We start from the raw sequence: 20,295 nt of genomic DNA, 5'->3' as shown, positions 1-20,295 counted from the left end.
AAATGTATGTAAAAATTCTGAAATTCCCTATTCTCTGTGTACAAAAAAAAAAAAAAAAAATCAAACACTAAGAAACATGTCGTTGGGGGGCGGGGGGTTGGGTGGGGGAAATTTTCCTTATATTTATATAAATATATATATAATATATATATTTTGCTGATGCAGTATACAGTGTGTATATATGTGTGTGTGCGTATGTGTGTGTGTAAATTTATATACACACACATGCAAACAGTTCCTGGAAGAGAACTCTGAATGCTTTGCTAGCAAAACACTGTGGTGTGCAAACCTAGAACTCAATAGAAAAAAAGCCATTTATCTGAAGGCTGCATAGTGGAGAGAGTCTTCAGTTTACCTCATTCTTTGTAGCAGCCCTTGATTTTAACAGGTTTTTGTAATAGGTACAAATAATCCCATACCCTTCTAGGTGCAATTTTAAGTTAAGCTAAAATTCTTTGTAGGGTTAATTTATTTGTTTATGATAGTAGAAGGTAAGATCATGTCAAACCTTATAATTTGGGGAATCTGACACTATTTAAATTATTGGCAACTGTTGTCTGTTGTACAGAGGTTCTCTTTTTCTACTGGCTCGTTCTGTTACATTAATAAAGCATTTTATATGTTTAAGCACACAACTTTACATAAATACAAAATTCACTAGTAATATCAATTTACAATATTTTGGCTATTTATAACACTAACTTCACTCTGCCATAAAAATTAAATTTATGTTTCTTTTCATCTAAGCATTATTAATAATCTCCTTTACCAAAAACCTGAGCAATACAGTATTTTCTTTAAATGCTATATGCCTTTGTTTGCTAAAAGCTAACATTTTTGCATTTACTTTAAAGGGCTGTACTAGACCCACAGCTTTACATTTCTTCCAGAAAGAAGCATTGCAGCTAACCCTTGAGCCCACAGATAGTTTAAAAATATAGTATTTCTCTTCTCCACATCTCCATGTCTTTATGTCAATGCTTAGTTGTTTTTCCAGGTGAACACAATAGATAATCTTCTGTTTGAAATGTGGGGCAGGAGGGTTTTTCATGGCAATGGAGTCTTTCATGGCAACGGCAACCGAAATGTTCCTATCAGAAGAGTTAGGGTACCTTGTTAAACACAAACTGAAATGAATGCACTGTTTTATTGTTTTTTTAAATGATTGCTTCAGAGATGGGGCTGCCTCCTCAGATATTCAAGGTATGAAATGGAGGAGCCTGATGTATTTCACACTGGCTTGTTTGACATTCATATATCTTACTGTTAATTCAGCAGTATTTTATTGTGGAAGAAAACCCCAGTGTTTCAGCTCACTCAGGAGTCAGGTAAGAGGTAGACCACCACTGGGGTGAGTTCCTTGAGTGTGCTGGGGGCGTGTCACCCATTTCCTTCCCAGAGTCCAAAGAAACCTCTAGGAAATGCCTGAGGGAGACTAATTTTCCCCAAGTATTACGATGTCTAGTCAGTTCTAAGAATACCACTGGACATGTGCTGTGGACATTTGGGATGGCAGTTCCCATTGCGATTTGATTGGACCTCAGTCAAATGGATCACTTTGAAGGAAAGCTTTGGTTGTCACCATTATACCACTGAAATAAAGGGTTAGCAAAGTATGGTTCAAATTAACTTATGATATGACCAAGAGCTTTTCTCTTCCAAAAGTTGAATTTTATTGTAAATAGTTTCTCAAAATATTTTTAACTGGATCATGAGCATTGGGGAGAGAAAGTTTCTCAGCTGCTAAGAATTTCCCCACTGTTTACGTCTTTCACTTACAGTGGTATTGCATATAAGATTGCAGAATTTAAGGTTTTATTTGTATCTATTACACAAACCATGAAATTGTCTTTAATTTCATCATTGTCTTGGAGGTCCAGTGCACTACGGGCTGATAGGGGAAAACTCCCTCTAACCAGTCAGCACTCTAACCCAGGCTTAAAACCATCCCATCAAGTAGTATGTGAAGTCAAATCTTTGTACTCTTCCAGACCAAACATTGAAATGGACTCATTCATATAAAATTCTATAAATCCTGTAAGTGAACAGATAGACAACTTCAGCAGTTGCATTTAAAAAGGTCACTATAATAAGTACTATATAGTACAGTATTAATTTATAGCAGGAAATCATATCTTGTAAACTGTATATAAAACACTGTTTAATGGTGCAATCATTTGTCAAATTTTTGTCTGTTACATTGTTTTTAGAGTGTGTGCATTCTTCTCATACCTAAGAATATCACTGTAAAATCTGCTGAAAAATATTTATAGGTTTTATTTGCACAAGACAATTAGTTTGAAAGTTTTGGAAGCTCCTATTGAACATGCCTAAACATCTGTAAACATGAAAAATCTTCAATTCATTAAAAGCAAACATTTCAGTATGATTCTTTCCAAAGGTAATCCATGTTCTATGTTGTTAATGTGTGTATGTAATTTTTCTGACTCTTCTTATAAGCCTATTTTCCGTTTCATTTGTTTTGTTTTTGAAGGATGGCTCTTTTTTTTTTTTTTTTCTTTTTAATGTTCTAGATGACCAAAACACTTCATTGGTTTTTACCCTTTTGCCTAAATCTTTGATATCCCCACTTGATGTTCTATGAATTCACTGTTTAATCTCTTAAGTAAAACAATGAACAGTCCTGGTGACATACAACCTATTGATTTAGAGGAATGACCCTAAAAAAGTATTGGAAACTAACTTTGAATATACTACTCCTAGCTATTATTTTGCATCGTGGGCTTCATGGGAGGAACATGTTGCATTTATTTTGTCTTTATTAAAAGACTACTAGCCACAGTTACTCTGATTGTAGTAACTGTTTTAGCAACCCACTTTGATCTTCTTTAAAATATTGAATTTACATTCACAATTCAAAACAGTAAGCTGTCTTTCAGAACTAATTTTTGAAGGATAAAAATATATGAAGGAAAAAAGTGACCTGTGTAGGTTGGATTCCCTGCATAGGACTTATTAGTTATATCACCTCAAGAGATTTTAAAGTTTGTCATCAAGGCCTGTATATTACCCCAACTTTATTAAGAATTGTTTTCTAATTGGTTATAACATTTTTCGATTAATAGTTTCAAAACAAATTGTTAATACAAACTGTATAAAATGAACATAATTTTCTTCACTTGTATTTTTGTTATTGAGCAAGTTTATCAAAATAAATTGTCTACTAAAGAAACTAAAAAGGCTTCTATTACTTTGAAATAAGCTTTGAATTTAAAAATTTATTTCAGAAATGAATTTCTTATAGAGGTTTCACATATTCACACAGTGACACTTCCATGCCTCTTGGTTTAGTTTTGTTGTTAGCATTTTGCCAGGGGAATGTCTCCCCTCTCTTCTTCCACTCTCACGCCTAGCTCCCCCTTCGGGAGGAGATGCTATTAATGTCACAGAACATGGATTAGGCTATGTTTACCAATAAGAAGAGGCACTCAGCAATAAGAGACCACACACATGTGGCACTCTCTTCTACATCATGTTTCCATGGACCAGGAGAGAGGTACTGAGCCGAGGCTCTCATTTTTCTTTCCTTTTTTCCTTGCACATCGACCTAAGCCCTTTCATCTTTGCTTCATTCTTCTGTTTTTACTTTATTTCAGGCCAAAGTCCTTTTGGCTTGTAAGATTTTAAAATTCGGGTTGAAGGAGCAATAGAGAACCCTTTGGTCTCTAGACTTATCCGTGTGCTCCATCACAGCTTTACTGTAACTCTCTCTAGGAGTATCAGGAGTGACCTAGCCTAATAATAACCAGTAATCAAATGAAACACTATATTTACCCGTTGCTGCTGTTTCTCCTTTATGTGGCCTCTGCAGGAGCCTCATGTGGAGTTGGGAGTTGAAGACAAGGTAGGATTTGGGTGTTCTTGGCTTCTGGACCTTAACGTCATCTTCTTAGGGTGACCAACCATCCTGGTTTGCCTGAGACAGGGCTCTTCTGGGACATGAGACTTTCAGTGCTGTAACTGAGAAAGTTCCAGGCACACTGGGATTAGTTGGCCACCCTACCTTTCCACCATTCAAATCTTACCCTGATTTATAACACAGATTAGAGGTATTTGAAGAGTTCTTTTCTATAAACATTAATGAATAGGTCCACTGGAAATTGTAATGGTTGACTAAATACTGAACTTCTAAGAGAGGAGAAGGAAACACTTTTCTTCTTTTTGGTAATACTGTAGGAAATGGCAACAGACAATCTTTAAATACAATAACATGGGTGAAAAAATTATTTTGAGTTACTCTTCCATCAACTCCCTTCTAACCACTGTATGAGAAGATTATAGGAAAAACACCAAGACTAGTGGACTGTGGGTTCCTTTTATGCAAAGTCAACTCTTCTGGGTCACAGTTACCCGGCAACAAAATAAAAGTAGTTATTTATAAATTGTATTAAAGATAGAAAGCATAATGCTGTATTATTTTTTTAGAATTTTGGTTCTTTTCCCAGCAGGAAAAAAAAAAATGCTGGGATGATATTTTGAAGCACATTTAAGGTTTCTACAAAGAAGCCCCAGTTCTAAAGACTAAGACCACCCAAGGTTAAATTTCAAGAAGAAATTTTTCATGAGACTTGTAAAATTTCAGAGCTGGATGAAATCTAAAAGCATGTTCAGTGTTTCCATTTTCCAGATGAAGAAATCAAGGACTCAAAGGCTTATGGACTTTCCCAGAGTCACATAACTAGGTCTCAGGACACTCAGTGTAGAAAAGAATGTCTTTGACAAATAGGCCTTGGAGAGTTTTTGGCCTAGGACAGTTGTTCAAATTCTATAGCCACTTAAACGAATCTTTCTTCAACTAATCTCCATCTACTTCAATTCATCCAGATCATTTCTGCCAAAGTAATCTTGACACAAAAGAAACTTTTCACTTCGTTATTCGAGTTCCTGTCACGCCAGCAGTCTACAGAATGAAATCCAAACTTCTTTAGCATAATACTGAAAACCCTTAACGAGCTGGCTTCAGGCTGTCTCCTCAGCCTTACTTCCCATCATTCTCCCTTTTCGCTTTTTACTGATAAATCAGCCTATTCTCCATTCTTTTACTACCCTCGCTCTCTGTCTTAGCTGTGCCTGTATGACCTCCCCCTTGCAGTTTCTTTAATCCCTCCTCTATTTGAAATAATCTAATTTTTTGTGCTTTGTTTCTCTTTTGCTTGTTCCTCTGTAACAGAACTTACTAGAGGGGAATCGACTGCCTGGCTTCAAGTCTCAGTTCCACAATAAAGCACTTAATAAATCACTTAACCTCTGTGCACCTTGGTTTTCTCATCTGTAGACCAGGCCTGATAGTACCTACCTTATAGGGTTATTGTTGGTTTAAATGAGATAAAGTGTGGAAAGTTCTTGGTACAAAGTAAGCCTCCGAGTGTTAGCTGCTGATGTTATTAAACACTTCTCTATAACTAGATCATAAACTCTTGAACTCAAGGAACGTGGCTTTCTCATAGTCCAGAGACCTGACACAGTGCTTTACACATGAATTATCATGATTAAATTTGGGGCTAGGTTATAAAGGAAAATTATGAAACTACATTTCCTGGAGATGTGAAAGGCCCAGTCACCTGTCTTCCAGGATTGTTTCAGTGAAATTTTTCCTGAAAGCAGAAGCTTGTATAGATCATCAGCCTTTATAAGTAAGTGTGGTTATTTTACTGGTAAGTATTTGACTGTATAATATGCCAGTCTTGCTGACCTCCTTAGGATTTCTCTGGACTCAAGACCCTTTACTACTAAACTCACAGCGCTCTAATATTGATACTTATACAAAGGACCAGGATGATGCAAGTACCCTGTGGATCCTGAAGAGAACCCTCTGGAGGCTCCTTCAAGCTTGTGGGTTCTCCGTTCTCTTGAAGCCATCCATACATTTGGTATGTTTTGCAGAGACTTGGTTCTGCCAAGATGGTTTTAATTATTTCTGCTAAAAGGAACGGACTCAAGGATTTGATCTCATTTTAGATGTGGTTATCCCCAACTGGCCATCTTATGGCGCATTTTAGATACTTTCAATGTGTTTGGTCACCATTAAATCAATCTCTATTTATTATCTCTTGGGGCAAGTCAGTAAAATAAATACCGTGTCCTGGCTCTGGTACTCTTTTCATGTTGTTTAAATACTTAATTTAGTTGTATAAGACAATTCAAGTATTTTCTTTAATAATAATAAAAAAAAACCTTTCTTTTACATTGCTTTGTTTTCTATGGCTAAATACAAATGCAGTTGAAGAACCACCCAAAAAAACCCCTTCCACTATCCACTCTAGGGGAAAAAAAATAATCCACATATCTAAGAAAGTTTTTTGCTACCTCATCTTCTACATATTTTGCTAATTAATTAGTGAGAGCAAAATGGACTTGTGTGTTGCAGTCACACACACCACTCAAATACTTTACCTCATTTCTGCTTTCTGGGTCATTAGTAACTTTTTTTGGGGGGGGGCTGTGTTGGGGGCCTTCTCTAGTTGCGGCGAGTGGGGGCTACTCTTCGTTGAGGTGCACCGGCTTCTCATTGCGGTGGCTTCTCTTGTTGCGGAGCACGGGCTCTAGGCATGCGGGCTTCAGTAGTTGCGGCGCGCAAGCTCAGTAGTTGTGGCGCATGGGCTTAGTTGCTCCGTGGCACATGGGCTCTTCCCAGCCCAGGGATCAAACCTGTGTCCCCTGAATTGGCAGGCGGATTCTTAGCCACAGTGCCACCAGGGAAGTCTCAGTAACTTTTTCTCTTGTCCTAAGTGCTACTATGGAGAAGGAAGTTAACATGACCCTAAACTGGGACAAAAGAATTTTTTTTTTACAGTAACACCTGTCTGTAACTGTTTTCTAATGAATATAGGAAATTAAAAGTTCCCTCCCACACAATCCACCTTCCAGAGAGTACCACTGTTGACAGTTTATTAGGTATTCTTCCAGACATTTTGGTTTCTTTACGGTGTGTATGTGTGTGTATGGTGTGTTTATGTGTGTGTGTGTGTGTGTGTGTGTGTGTGTGAGATGGGTGTGTCCTGTTCAGTTGTTTTAACAAAAGCAAGATCATATTATACATAACTACCACTACTTTCTTTTTTAACTTATGATGAATATCTTTCAGTGTCAGTAAATATAGATCTTCCTCATTTTTAATGGCTGTATAGTATAGATAGATACCTCTATTACACACTGTAGAGATATAGATGTATTTCTCTTCCCCTGTTGTTGTACATTTAAGTTGTTTCCAAGTCTTTGCTCTTACAAATAATGCTGCTCTGAACTTAGCCCTTAGATGACAGAAACCTCCGAAATATCATAATAAAACTGAAGCATATCAAGAACTCTATTAAGGCAATTCATATTTTTTGAAAAACTGTGGTTAACAAATAGTGGCATTCGTAAGAGTCTAGAGAAAGAAACTAACATTAAATTCATGTTGTGTTTTTCCATCTGTCATCTTAATTAATACTCCTCCTATGAAGTAGGAGATGGTATTGTATAGATTAGAAAACACTAAGGATCACAAGGGTGAGCTATTTACCCAAAGTTCTATTGGGGCATCTGGGTTTCAAACCTAGGTTCCCTGACTTCAAATCTAGGACTGCTTCTGCTGTCCCACATTGCCAGTTTGGCTAGTCTAAACGAAATAAAAATAGCTTGTCCCGGTTGCATGATTCCTTGGCTCAGACATGAGCAGCTAAATCTATGGTTTGCTGCTTCTGGATGTGAATGCAAACAACCATAAGAAGTAGTCTCTACTTGTGAATATTACATATTTTGTTGAAAGAAAAAAATTATGTAAGTTATTAAGTTGTGTTTAATCTGCCATCATTCCCTGCTCATTGTCAAGATTTCTGCAATCATTGCTCAGTGGTATTTTATAGCACTTACTTCCTTGACTGGTGAATTATACCATGTTATCCATTGGTTTTATCAGAACCCTTTTGAGAATTGAGCACCCAGGGAAATTTTTCCAAAGAAGCTATCTCCTATCCTCCCTGTAGCACTTTAAAAAATCAACTAGATCCCTTCTTCCTTGTTGGTAGGAAATCTATTGGCCATTGGGGATACCCTAGGGTTGTGCGCAGATCCATGGCTGAAACTTTAGAAAGTCCCCTCTGGTCGTCTGTCATTTGCCTATACCCATTGCTGCTGAAACATCAACTGTTCCGGGCCGAATGGTGCAGTAGTTCTACAGTACCCAATCCCACGCTTGGGGCATGGTAACCTTTGGTGAGCTGTGAGCCCCTATGCCTCTGGACTTTCTTCCTGTATGTACCGAGGACCCATTTCCTTTCAGGTCTTGCCATCTCACCACTGTTGCTACCAAACACGGGGCAGGTCCCTCCTCCCTCTGATTTTTCAGATCTGATTTCTTGACCTCTGTTTATCTGGGGACTGTTCTCTCCCCTTTGGCTTTCCTCAGTCTTGTTTGCCTAGTGTCCCCTTCTTTGTTTGGTTAAACAAAACAAAACAAATAAAACAACAAAAACAGCTCTTTTCATGGGGCTGGTTTCACCCTCTGGCTCCAGGACTAGGTGCAGAAACCAGGTCTGGCCAATTAGAGTCACAGTGATTGGTTCAAGAATGAGCATGTCCTGTGACTAAACCAAGCCTGGGACTTTGCTGGAACTCCTGGAAAAGAGTTGTTCTCTTTCCTTTACGGTGCTAAAAGCTATGGAGGGGAAAGCTTAGTGCTGATGTCCCAAGTTTACCAACCACTCCTAAAGAGCCTACCTAAGAATAAAGCCATCACAGAAGAAAAGAAGCTGAGAAGTGGAGACAGATTTCTGTTAACATTTTAGCCTTTGGATCAAGCCATGCCTGAAGCCAGAACTATCCCTGGATTTTTCTTTTATCTGATCACATAAATTTCCTTTTTCCCTTAAGCCAGTTTGAACTGGGTTTCTGTCTCTTTTAACTGAAAGAATCTTTATATACCTTCCCACTTTCCTCTTGACATTAAACACATCCCTCACATCCCGTGCTTTGGCACGTCACTTTATAATCTTTCAGGTAGCTTAGGCTTTTACAAAAGACAGAAAAAAACTGTTGACTTCAAGCCACTTCTTTTTTTTTTTTGCTGTACGTGGGCCTCACTGTTGTGGCCTCTCCCGTTGCGGAGCACAGGCTCCGGACGCGCAGGCTCAGCAGCCATGGCTCACAGGTCCAGCCGCTCCGCGGCATGTGGGATCTTCCCAGACCGGGGTACGAACCCATGTCCCCTGCATCGGCAGGCGGACTCTCAACCACTGCGCCACCAGGGAAGCCCCAAGCTGCTTCTTAAAAAGCACCTGCAACTGCTTGAAATGGAGGAAAGAAATAGAGCAAAATACAAAATAATACCTAAAGAAATATATCACACAATAATACTGTCTTAGCCTGTTTGGACTACGATAACACCACAGACTTAAGTGGCTTATAAAAAACAAATTTAACTAGATGTTAACTAGAATTATTGTGGTGATCATTTCCCAATATATACATATTATGTTGTACACCTGAAACTAATGTAATGTTATATGTCAATTATACCTCAATTTTAAAAAAAAGGGAAAGAGGATTTTTTTTTTTTTTTTTTTTTTTTTGGCCATGGCGCGAGCAGCTTATGGGATCTTAGTTCCACAACCAGGGGTCGAACCTGGGCCCTTGGCAATGAGAGTGCAGAGTCCTAACCACTGGACCACCAAGCAATTCCCGAAAAGAGGAATTTTAGATGCTGAAAACAAAACCATCAGTCACCATTATCTGCTCATTTTAACACATGAAGATAATAGGGACTAAATATAACACATCACTACAGTATTTATCAAAAAGCTAAAAGATCTTTGGAATTCAATTTTTTCAGACAAAAAAATCAATGAGGTGCCTACACTATATATTATGTAACATTCCCATCAGAGAAGGAAGCAGTATTCCGTAATCACAAAACATCTAAATATTCACATTAAAGGGAACAAATAAAGACTGTAACTAGCCTCATGCCAGTTCAAGTCAGGCTTTGCCATGAAATGAGCGTGCTGTGAACCTAAGATACAAAACAATATTCACTGCAACATCACGTTTTAAACATTTATTTCTCACAGTTCTGGAGGCTGGAAGTTTGAGATCAGGGTGCCAGCACAGTCAGGCAAGGGCCCTCTTCTGGGTTGCAGACTTCTCATATCCTCACATGTTGGAAGGGGGCTAGGGAGCTCTGTCAGCTCTCTTGTATAAAGGTGCTAATCCCATTCATGAGGGCTCTGCCCTTATGACCTAATCACCTCCTGAAGACCCCAACTCCTAATACCATCACATTAGGGGTTAGGTTTTTAACACATGAATTGCGGGGTGGGGACACAAACATTCAGATCACAGCAAATATATTTTGAGTAATGGGAACAGTTTAGAGCTCCTAAATAAAGACCAGAGGTAAGGTGACCCATCACGTCCCAAGAACCTAAGGTAAGAGGAAAAGAAATTCCTACTGTGCTCTGATTCCTTACGTGGGGCCAATCGTGAGCTATATACAGCCTGAGGAGAACTGAGAAAGATGGTACCAGCACGAGCTTTCTCCTTGGCTGGTCATACAGCCTGAAAATCGTACTCTGCTTTATCCATCTGGCACAAATACGTCCAGAACATGTGTCATGTAAACTCAAGTAGAAAAAAGAGCTTTTCAATGTTAGGTTTTACTTCTTGTAAAATGTTGAAAACCCATGTATCCAGGAGCAAAGGACGTTGTGAAGGTGATAAGCCATGTATCTTGAGACCCTGTGTCTACAAAAATGGTGTCTCAAAGTTAGCCAGCCCTTCTATCCAGGATTTCCAGTAAGGTGGGCACGAGGACACTTACCTCTTGCTCACAGAGTAGCCTTTGGTTGGTTGCTTCCCTCTTCTGACTTCCTTACCTCTTTCTGAGCTCCCTCCTCTTCTGCCTTGTTGGTGCTGACCAAATGCCATGATTTACACCCCGTGACTCTTCTGCCCAGAGCGACTGGTGGTAGGTAAGCTGTCTCTATTTTGAAGGGTTTTGTTGTTTCTGATCTGGCCTATAGGAGGCACTGGGGTCAACATCTGAAGGGCTTCTCTACCAGACAGTGACTACCACAAGTAGCACATGTTCTAAATTATAAATTAAGGATTCAGAAGTGAAGGTTGTGATTTGAGAAATGACCTGGATAAGAAAAACTAAGTGCAGTTCCCTTAGCCACTACAAGCTAGCTGACATTGAGCACATCACTTCATCTCTCCTGATTTCCATAGAAGGAGTTGGAAAGGTCCCCAGCTGTGGACTAAGGGCTGGTTACATCATAATCACCTGGGGCCATTGTTAAATATTCATGTTCCTACACTTTGCTACAGTTCTGTATCAATCTCCCAGATGGGAATGTACGTACGTTTTCTTAGCAAACAACCCAGATCATTCTGATGGGCACCTGGGTTTGGGAACCACAGCAGTAGATGATCACTTGTTATGCTAAGAGGTCACTGAGTCTGCTGCTGTGTTAGCCTGGTTTGGGTGGAGATGGACCTGGCAGGGGTGAGGGACTGCCAGACCTCTCCCAAGGAGTGTGTCTGGGGGGCTCTGCGGAGGAAGAGAAGGTTACCACCTTTCACGTGTGTCGCAGGTTCTCTGCTGTCTTTCTTCAGTTCCTACCACGGGAAGGCAGCACGCACCAGGGCTCCACTGGTCTAAACCACAGTTTTCTGCTGACCCAAAGGTTCTAAAAATAGAAAAGACGTGCAAATCCTGCTCCCCAGCCTTTGCGGGGGCAGAGAAAAGCAGAGTGCCCAGGGAGAGGTTGTTATGAACGACAAAGTGGTAATTTCTTCCCAGGGGTGAGGAAGGTTCTTCCCTGTCCCTGCCTCAAGCTGCAATGGTGCAGTCTGTTACCTTGGAGACCAGCAAACACTTCCCGACAGGGCAAGCTTCCCTGTTGAGATGCTTGGAGGAGCTTGGAGGAACTAGAAGTGGGAACCAGCGAAAACAGTCCTGGGATGACCAGGGGCCCTTCTCCCAAAGATGGAGAAATAAATGGAGAAATGCAGGTGAAGTTGAGAGTCACAAGCGTTGACAGGGTGATAAAAGAGTGGGCGGGGGGAGGCCCAGACTCTAAGCTCTGGACTAAGTGAGAAAGATTTAGGGAGCCTGGGTCTGAAGCACCCGCTCCCTACCTGCCAGACATTGTGCTACGTGCTGGGGGTGCAACAGCAGACAAGGAAGTAATGGGGCTGCTCCCGAGAAGGTCTGTGACAACTTGGTAAGAGACGGCCAGGAGGCAGCAATAGGAGGGAATGATTTCCTCCTTGGGGGTTGGGGGGCAGCAAATGGGGTTCAGGAAAGACTTCCTGGGTTTTCTTGTCAAACAAAAAGGGCAAAGGGCAATTCTAGAAGTAGGTCCAACTTGAACAAAGAAGAGTATGAATTAGCAAGGTGTGTGTAGGTAGGGGTTACCAGGGTGTGTAGAAGGATGCAGGATGAGGTAGAGAGGTAAGCAAAGAATAGATCCAAATGGAATGAAAAGCCTTGTGAAGAAGGTTTGACTTGCTTGTCCACGGTACTGAGAAGCCATGGCAGGGTTCTAAACAAGTAGTAACATGAACAATTCTGCATATCAGAAAAATCGTTCTGGCAGCAGGCTGTAAAATGGATTGGATGGGGGAAAGACTGGAGGTTATTAGGCAGTTAAAAATACAAACGCTGGGGGTGGCTTTATCCTGGATATTTAGGAGAATCCTAGATCTAGCTGTTAGCAAATCAGGAAGTTAGCTGAAGATTTTCTTTTATCCACTAATCAGGGCTACCTCTCTCCCTTTGACAAGATGCCATCTCCTAAGGACCGGCTTGCATATTCTCTTCCCCTCCTGTGACCAGTCTCCCAAGGTAATGTGGCCCACCTTTCTCTAAACTCTGGACCTGCCCTGAGTACATTTATTCAACAAATGTTTTTTTAGCAACTACTATGTTCTAGGCAACGTTTACATAAAACTGTTCTAACAGTGAACATAACTAAGTCCCTGCCCTCATGGATCTTACTTCTAGTGGATTGATGGATGAGGGAGAGTGGGCCAGAGACAGATAATAAGTACATATATAGAACATCAGATGATGAAACGTGCTACAGAGAAAACAAAACAGGGGCAGGGAGGTACTGTCTGAGATGGGGTAATCAAAGAAGACCTCTCTGATAAGGTTTCATTTGAGCAAAGGCCTGAGGGTAAGGGCTGTCCAGCTCTGCCTACGAGCTCTCTCTGGCACCTAGCATGCACTCTATAAACGTGCGTGGAATGAACGAGTGCTTGTGTCATATGCAGAAGTTCTTGAGGATGCAGCAGATTTCGAAATGGTATCCTGCACTCCTATAGCCCTTTGTATTTTACAAAGCTCTTGTACGTTCTCCGTTTCATTTGATCCTCCTGACGGTGGAGTTGAAGTAGGCAGGGCAGTTACTATTATCCCCATGCCATTCTGTAGATGAAGAAACCAATGGTTCCGTGCTCCTTCTAGCACACCACATTGTTTTGCTAGTTTTATGCAACCCAAACACCCCTCTATTGGCCAACACAAGTCATCCCAGAATCCAGTCGTGCAAGCCTCTGAATTCTTTAGGTTGTTTTGTTAATCACTCACTGAAAAGAGGGAACTAAGACTGCGGGATGTCCAGTGTTGATGAGGTATTTCTATTCCAGCGGTCTCTGCCACAAGAGTCTCCCAGCAAAGCATACTGAAGTGAAACCGCTTTTTCTTTTTTTGATACATTGTCACATTATCTTGGTGCTTCTCAAGAGAAAATTCCTCTGAATAAGAGATTAAAGACCCCAAAGAGAAAAGCAAGTTGCCGAGCCATCATTAGGCTATTTAATTTAATGGTTTCATAAGAACACACACTCCATGTTGAAGCCGCCACTCCATCTGGCGTTTCTCACTTGTGGTGTTTTAGACAATATTTTTTTTGTTGCAAGTATCAAGAAATATAAATGAGGTCACTTGGGCTTCCCTGGTGGCGCAGCGGTTAAGAATCCGCCTGCCAATGCAGGGGATACAGATTTGAGCCCTGGTCGTGGAAGATCCCACATGCCGTGGAGGAACTAAGCCCGTGCGCCACAACTACTGAGCCTGCGCTCTAGAGCCCACGAGCCACAACTACTGAGCCCATGTGCCACAACTACTGAAGCCCGTGTGCCTAAGAGCCTGTGCTCTGCAACAACAGAAGCCACTGCAATGAGAAACCCACACACCACAACGAAGAGTAGACCCCGCTCGCCGCAACTAGAGAAAGCCCGTGCAGCAACGAAGACCCAATGCAGCCAAAAATAAATACATTTATAATAAATAAATAAATGAGATCGCTTAAGCAAAAAGGAAGGGAATTAGAAGGAACAAGTATCTCATGGAACCCAAGAGCAGAAAGTGAAGTCAGTTCTTCAAGAACTGAGGTTTACCTTCCCTCCTCAGAATATTTACTGTCTTCCAGTCCCTCTCGCATAACTTACAGTCTAGTGGGAGAAAGATGCCAATTCTTAAAAATCACACTAGTAAATGTATTATTCTAAATTAAGATAATTACTTTTAAAGAAAGGAGCACAGTTCTATGACAGTTTACATAACACAAAGGAACCTGGAATAGAGTGGGATGGTAGGGAAGACTTCCTAGAGGAAGTAACATTTGAGCTGAAATGTCAAGGATGAGTGGTTGGGGGGAGGGGAGGAAAATGTTCCAGAGCAAAGCCAGCACATGAAAAGGCCCTGCGATTAAAGGAACCGTAGAGCATTCTAGGAACTGAAGGGGAACAGGGTTGTCGAACACTGAAGCAGCGAGCAGTGGTGGAGTGGGAAAGCTGGAGAGGTAGGTGGGCAGCAGCCAGAGCTTGCGAGCCTCGAATGCCATCTTATGGATCTTAGTCTTTATCCTAGAAATAAAGGGAAGCCTTTGAACAGCTTTGAGCAGGAGGGAGAAGAGGGGGTGTGACCTAGGATTTGTGGGGGGGTTTGGCTGCATGGTGCGGCTTGTGGGATGTTAGTTCCCCAACCAGGGATTGAACATGACCCTCAGCAGTCAGAGCGTGGAGTCCTAACCACTGGGCCGCCAGGGAATTCCCTGGATTTGGTGGTGGTGGTGGTGGTGGGGTGTTTATTTATTTATTTATTTTTGGCTGCATTGGGTCTTTGCTTGCTGCAACTAGAGGAACCCTGCGCACAGCAACAAAGACCCAATGCAGCCCCCCAAAATAATTAATTAGTTAAAATAAAATAAAATAAGATACTTTATAAAAACAAAAAGGTCTAAGCTCAAAAGACACCTTCACTGATCACCTGACCTATGCAAAGCAGATTCCTTTCCTGATTACTATCATATTATCCTGTTTACTTCCTTCACAGTACTTTCCACAATTTGTTATTACTATATTTACATCACTCTCCCCCTCTGGGAGGACAAGGACGATGCCTAGCTCAGTGATTGTCAGCTGGGGACAACTGTGCTCCCCAGGAGACATTAGGCAATGTTTAGAGACGTTTTTGGTTGTTACAACTTGCAGGGGGGCAGGGTTGCTACTGGCATCTGATAGGTAGAGGCCAGGCGTGCTGCTATGCATCCTTCAATGCACAGGAAAGCCTCACGACAAAGCATTAGCTTGTCCAAAATGTCGAAAGTGCTGAAGTCGAGAAACCTTTGTTATCTTGTTCACTGTTGTATCCTCAGCATCTAGCACAAAGCCTGATACCTAGTAGGTGTTCAATAAGTATTTATTGAATGAATGAATTAAAGAACAGTTGAGCTGTTGTCTATATGCTGCACTTACCCTTTTCTTTTCTGGTATTCTTTTCCTCCTTAGGAAAATAAGCATTGGGTGTTTTTATAATGGCCACACAAACTAGTCATATCTTCCATGGTCAAGATAATAAGTTTCTGGAAAATCATTGGTAAGCATCTTCTCTGACTTTCCAAATGAAAACAACAACAACAATATTTTGTTCACGGGAGTTGAGGGGGAAATACCTGCCTTTAAGTGACACTGGGTAAATGGTCGATGCCTCATCTTATACCTGAGGGCTTCAGTTACCTAACTACCAAAACAATAGAATAAAATGTCTTATGAGCCTGGAGTCCACATTTTATCGGGATCTACACAGGAAACTTGCCCAGTTACTACACAGAAGTAAAATGTTTCTGGAGGCCCTGACAACGTGGAGTCAATGTCTGGTGCTGGGGCATTGATCAAATTACTTTGTGTTTTTTAGCATGAGGAGAAACAATGACAGAGATCCAAAGAAGCAATTGAACCAGAAGAATATCAATGAACGTGGCCAAAACCTAGACAACGGACTACTGGTTACACATATTAACCAGACACAGGACTTGCTGGTAAAAACCATAGTGCTTCAACTGAGTGGCAGTGCTTACAAATCATAGTCTGGGAATGCAGAACGTGTTAAACTCTGGGTATTTCTTTCTTCACGTAGGATCTCAGGACTGAAAAGGATTAGTTACACACTCATCTCTGATCCCCTGCCTTTAGAAATGACTGAAGAATCTCTATGCTGTTTATAGAAATTGTATAGCCTTCTTGGCCATATCATTAAATATTCAGGGGGATGTGAAGACACTGTCCTTGTTATCAAATCTTGAAGACTAAGGAATTTAATGCTAAGATTCTCCTTCCTGAGATTTGTTTTTCTTGTAGGATTCCCTAAAATCTAGATCCAAAAATCAGTTTCAGGGGCTTCCCTGGTGGCGCAGTGGTTGAGAGTCCGCCTGCCGATGCAGGGAACACGGGTTCGTGCCCCGGTCCGGGAGGATCCCACATGCCGCGGAGCGGCTGGGCCCGTGAGCCATGGCCGCTGAGCCTGCGCGTCCGGAGCCTGTGCTCTGCAACGGGAGAGGCCACAACAGCTAGAGGCCTGCGTACCCCTAAAAAAAAAAAAATCAGTTTCAGGAAGTGCCATTGGAGTGAGAACGTTATGGCAGGAGAATTAACCTCTAGAATGACCAGAACTCTGGTCTTAGGCTGACTCTCAGTGTGTTGATGAGCTCTCTTCGCGTGGTGGTGAGTGGATTGTCTAGAACTCGCAATTCACTCTACCATAGAAACTATTGTCATCAGGGGTTGTCCGTGCAAGTCTGGCCCATAACCGTGTACCTATTCTACACTAGAGTTTAACAATGGTCCTTTGAAATGATAATCAGTCAAAAACAATACAGTTTTAATGCTAGCAATTAAACATCAGGAAAATAGTTGTGCTTTACTTTTCTCCAGTATTGGCACTTATGGGAAAGCGAGTTTAATTAAAAGGAAATGAGCAAATGTCAATAGAGTCTGGAAATTCTGAAGGATCCTTTCAATGACTTTAGATGTTGATACTATGAGTCTTTATTTCACCTAATTTCTTATCAGATACACGACTTTCCAGGTGTACAAGGACCCCTCTTATTTATCAGCCACAACTGGGGCCTCCTTTACTTCACAAATGAATAGCAGTGGGAAAGAGGGAAAGGATTGCCCCAGCACAAAGATCTTATTCTTCTGTATGTAAAGCACATCTTTCAGTATATAATCAGTATGTCCTACAGTCAAAATCCATCATGTTTAATGGTGGCTCTTCAAATATTAACAATACAAAATCCGTGTCCTAAAAAATGATGGATCATTTCAAATGCAAGTAAAATGGAAGAGAGGTGAATTAGAAGTCTACCGGGTTCAGTGTTACCAAAGGGAGGTGGTTGTCCTGAAAGATGAGAAGAGTGACACCTAGTGTTTATATGCTGCAGAGCACCATTTTCCTAAGCGAGCGGCTGGGGCTGAGATTATAGGCGGTGCTGTTCTGGGGCGGGACATTAATTAGCAGAGAATCACATACTGAGAAAGCTGTCTTTTCAGTCAGTTCTCTCTAGATCCTTCACAAAGATAGTCACAGTTTGGTGGTAATTTAAAGGCAATGTAGTATCGTGATTATGAGCGTGGCTCAAGCTATAGTGCTTGGGTTTGAATCCCAGCTCCACCACTAACTAGCTGTGTGACTGCACAAATTGCTTAATTCTCAATATTTCAGCACCCTTGTCAGTAAAATGAGGTTAATACCGATGGAACCTATTTTGTAGACGTAATTAAGTTAACATACGGAAAGTGCTTGTCACATAATAAGCACTATTAAGAGTTTGCTCTAATTATTCGTGTTTTCACACTTCTTTAACACTTGCTAATTTCCTTTTTTTTTAACATCTTTATTGGGGTATAATTGCTTTACAATGGTGTGTTAGTTTCTGCTTTATAACAAAGTGAATCAGTTATACACATACATATGTTGAAACAGAGGGTGAGGAGGTGTCAGGCACAGAACTTACGGCATCCAATACTATCTAGCTGGAATATGATAGAAGCAGTTTATTTTCATTGCCTTTGTTTGTTTGTTACCTTCTGTTTATGACCCAACCTGAGGGGAAACAAGAATCACTGTTAAGAACCATTTATGCAGCAGCACTGCAGGCCACGCTCTAGATCTTAGCGTCACGCACCCATCTTACAGGTGGAGAAAGAGACACGGGGGCTTGCCCAGCATCACAAAGCTAGTAAGTTGGGGGCCCAGGACTGCACTCCCTTCTCCCCTCCCTCTCTTCCTCTGCCCTTTCCTCCTTCCGAATCCTCTGTCCGATCTAATCCTGTCTCATGCAGCTCGGTCAGCCACAGCAGATAATTTCAACCCCTTGTCTATCACCTCACCGTCTACAGGGAGAGCCTGACAAAGACAAGCCCAGACAGTACCCACCCTGGGTTCAAGCAGGCGCACAGGAGACAGGCAAAGCCATCTTTGGGTGTAGCCGGGGGCTGCGGTGGGCTAAGCGGTGCGCAGGCCCTTTCCACGGTCCCTGGACGCTGCAGGGCGGTTTCTCTCACTGTGGGACTGAGCCGGCCTCTCCCCTTGTGAGGCCGTGTCCCACACCCTGAGTCACAGCCAACCCTGGCAACATGTAAGTCCCACTGATTCACACAGACAATGGCGGCCGTGCTGGAAGCTCTTGCAGCATCCCTGTCTGCTCCAGGCCTTGCACACCCTTCCAGCCTCTTCTCACGTCACGCTTACCCTGCATTCGCTACACTCCAACCACCGTGGCCACCTTTCTGTTCTTCCAGCACTCTGCCCCTGCCCCCAAGCCCACCTCTGCCTGGACTGTGCGCGCCCAGAGACACACAGGGCTGGTTCCTCCTGCACCTTCAGATCACAGCTCAGAGGTGTCTCCCCTGACCCCCCATCTCAGCTAAAGTGACCTCCCCATCTCCACTCGAGTCATTTTCTATCACATTGCCCTGCCCCACTTTCTTAATACAGTTCCTTGCTGAAATTATGGACATTGATTTTGCTTTTCTTTACTGACCATCTATCCACACTAGAATGTGAGCTCCGAGAAGGCGAGAACATTTCTATCTTGTTCACACGGTAGCCCTAGGACCAGGGACAGTGCCTAGTTCAAAGCAGGGCTCGGAACAAGGCAAAGTGGGCTCAGAGTCTTAGGTCAGCTCTCTCCACCTTCTGGCTCTCAGAATGTACCACCAATGTTGAATGCTTGCTGTGAGCGACCAAGGCCACCACCCACGTCCCGAGCTTAGTACTATGTAAGTGACACTGGTATCACTCAGCACAAGCAAGGGGGCTTGTTCATTTCATGGCCAGACTCCTGTGATGGCTCGGAAGTTCTTCCTCTAAAACTTTTACCCACTGCTCCTGTTTCTGGCCTCTGGAATGGACAGGGAAACCCATTCCCTCTTCCATCAGTCAACAAATGTTTGTGGAGGATCCCTCAGACTGAGAGGGAGGCAGAACTCATATACCTGAAAGGATGCAGGGAATGCAAATACAGAAATAAACAAAGACGCCACCATCACTTGTGTTTGACAGAGACTCAAAGGTTGGCAGGGGAGAAGGAAAGCTTTATGGTGAAAAAAGGGGAAAGCTTCAGGTGTACCCTGAAGGGAGCCAGAGGCGGGCTAACTAGAAGCCGGCGTCTCCTGTGACTGACTTGGGGGCATGTTTGGTTTTCTCTGGTTGGTCCTGAGCTAAAAAGGGGATGAAAGGTAGGCAAGATGGCAGTCACTGCCAGAGCCCTGACTTCCCGGTCCAATTGCCGCAGAGGTTGTGGTCTGGCTCCATGGTCTGGTTGCTACCCGTGTGGGTCGGAGTGGTGCTGTCATACAGGGTCTAGCCACGGTGTGTTTGTGTGTTCAGTCTCTCACAAGGCAGGATGTGGCGAGTGGCGCTTGACTCCTCCAGACACATACTGGGGATGACGTGAGGGATGGGAACGGGTATTTCCGGGCCACTGGCCCAGAGCACCG

The 20,295-nt window shown here is 42.2% G+C and overlaps 1 protein-coding gene across 1 annotated transcript in view; it reads left to right on the top strand.

Annotated features, from left to right (window-relative positions):
* The first annotated feature begins 11,843 nt into the window (after window positions 1–11,843).
* The window catches only part of VWA3A (von Willebrand factor A domain containing 3A), a 49,623-nt gene continuing 41,171 nt past the window's right edge, over window positions 11,844–20,295 (top strand). Inside the window, exons 1-3 of the mRNA XM_065893195.1 lie at window positions 11,844–12,015; window positions 15,811–15,889; window positions 16,208–16,331. Coding sequence (XP_065749267.1) covers window positions 11,844–12,015; window positions 15,811–15,889; window positions 16,208–16,331 — 375 coding nt within the window. The remainder of the gene's footprint in view (window positions 12,016–15,810; window positions 15,890–16,207; window positions 16,332–20,295) is intronic.

This window comes from Phocoena phocoena, chromosome 15, assembly GCF_963924675.1.
Source record: "Phocoena phocoena chromosome 15, mPhoPho1.1, whole genome shotgun sequence".
Classification (NCBI taxonomy): Eukaryota; Metazoa; Chordata; class Mammalia; order Artiodactyla; family Phocoenidae; genus Phocoena; species Phocoena phocoena.
The sequence above is the reverse complement of the archived record's forward strand: the minus strand, read 5'-3'. Positions and strand labels throughout refer to the sequence as shown.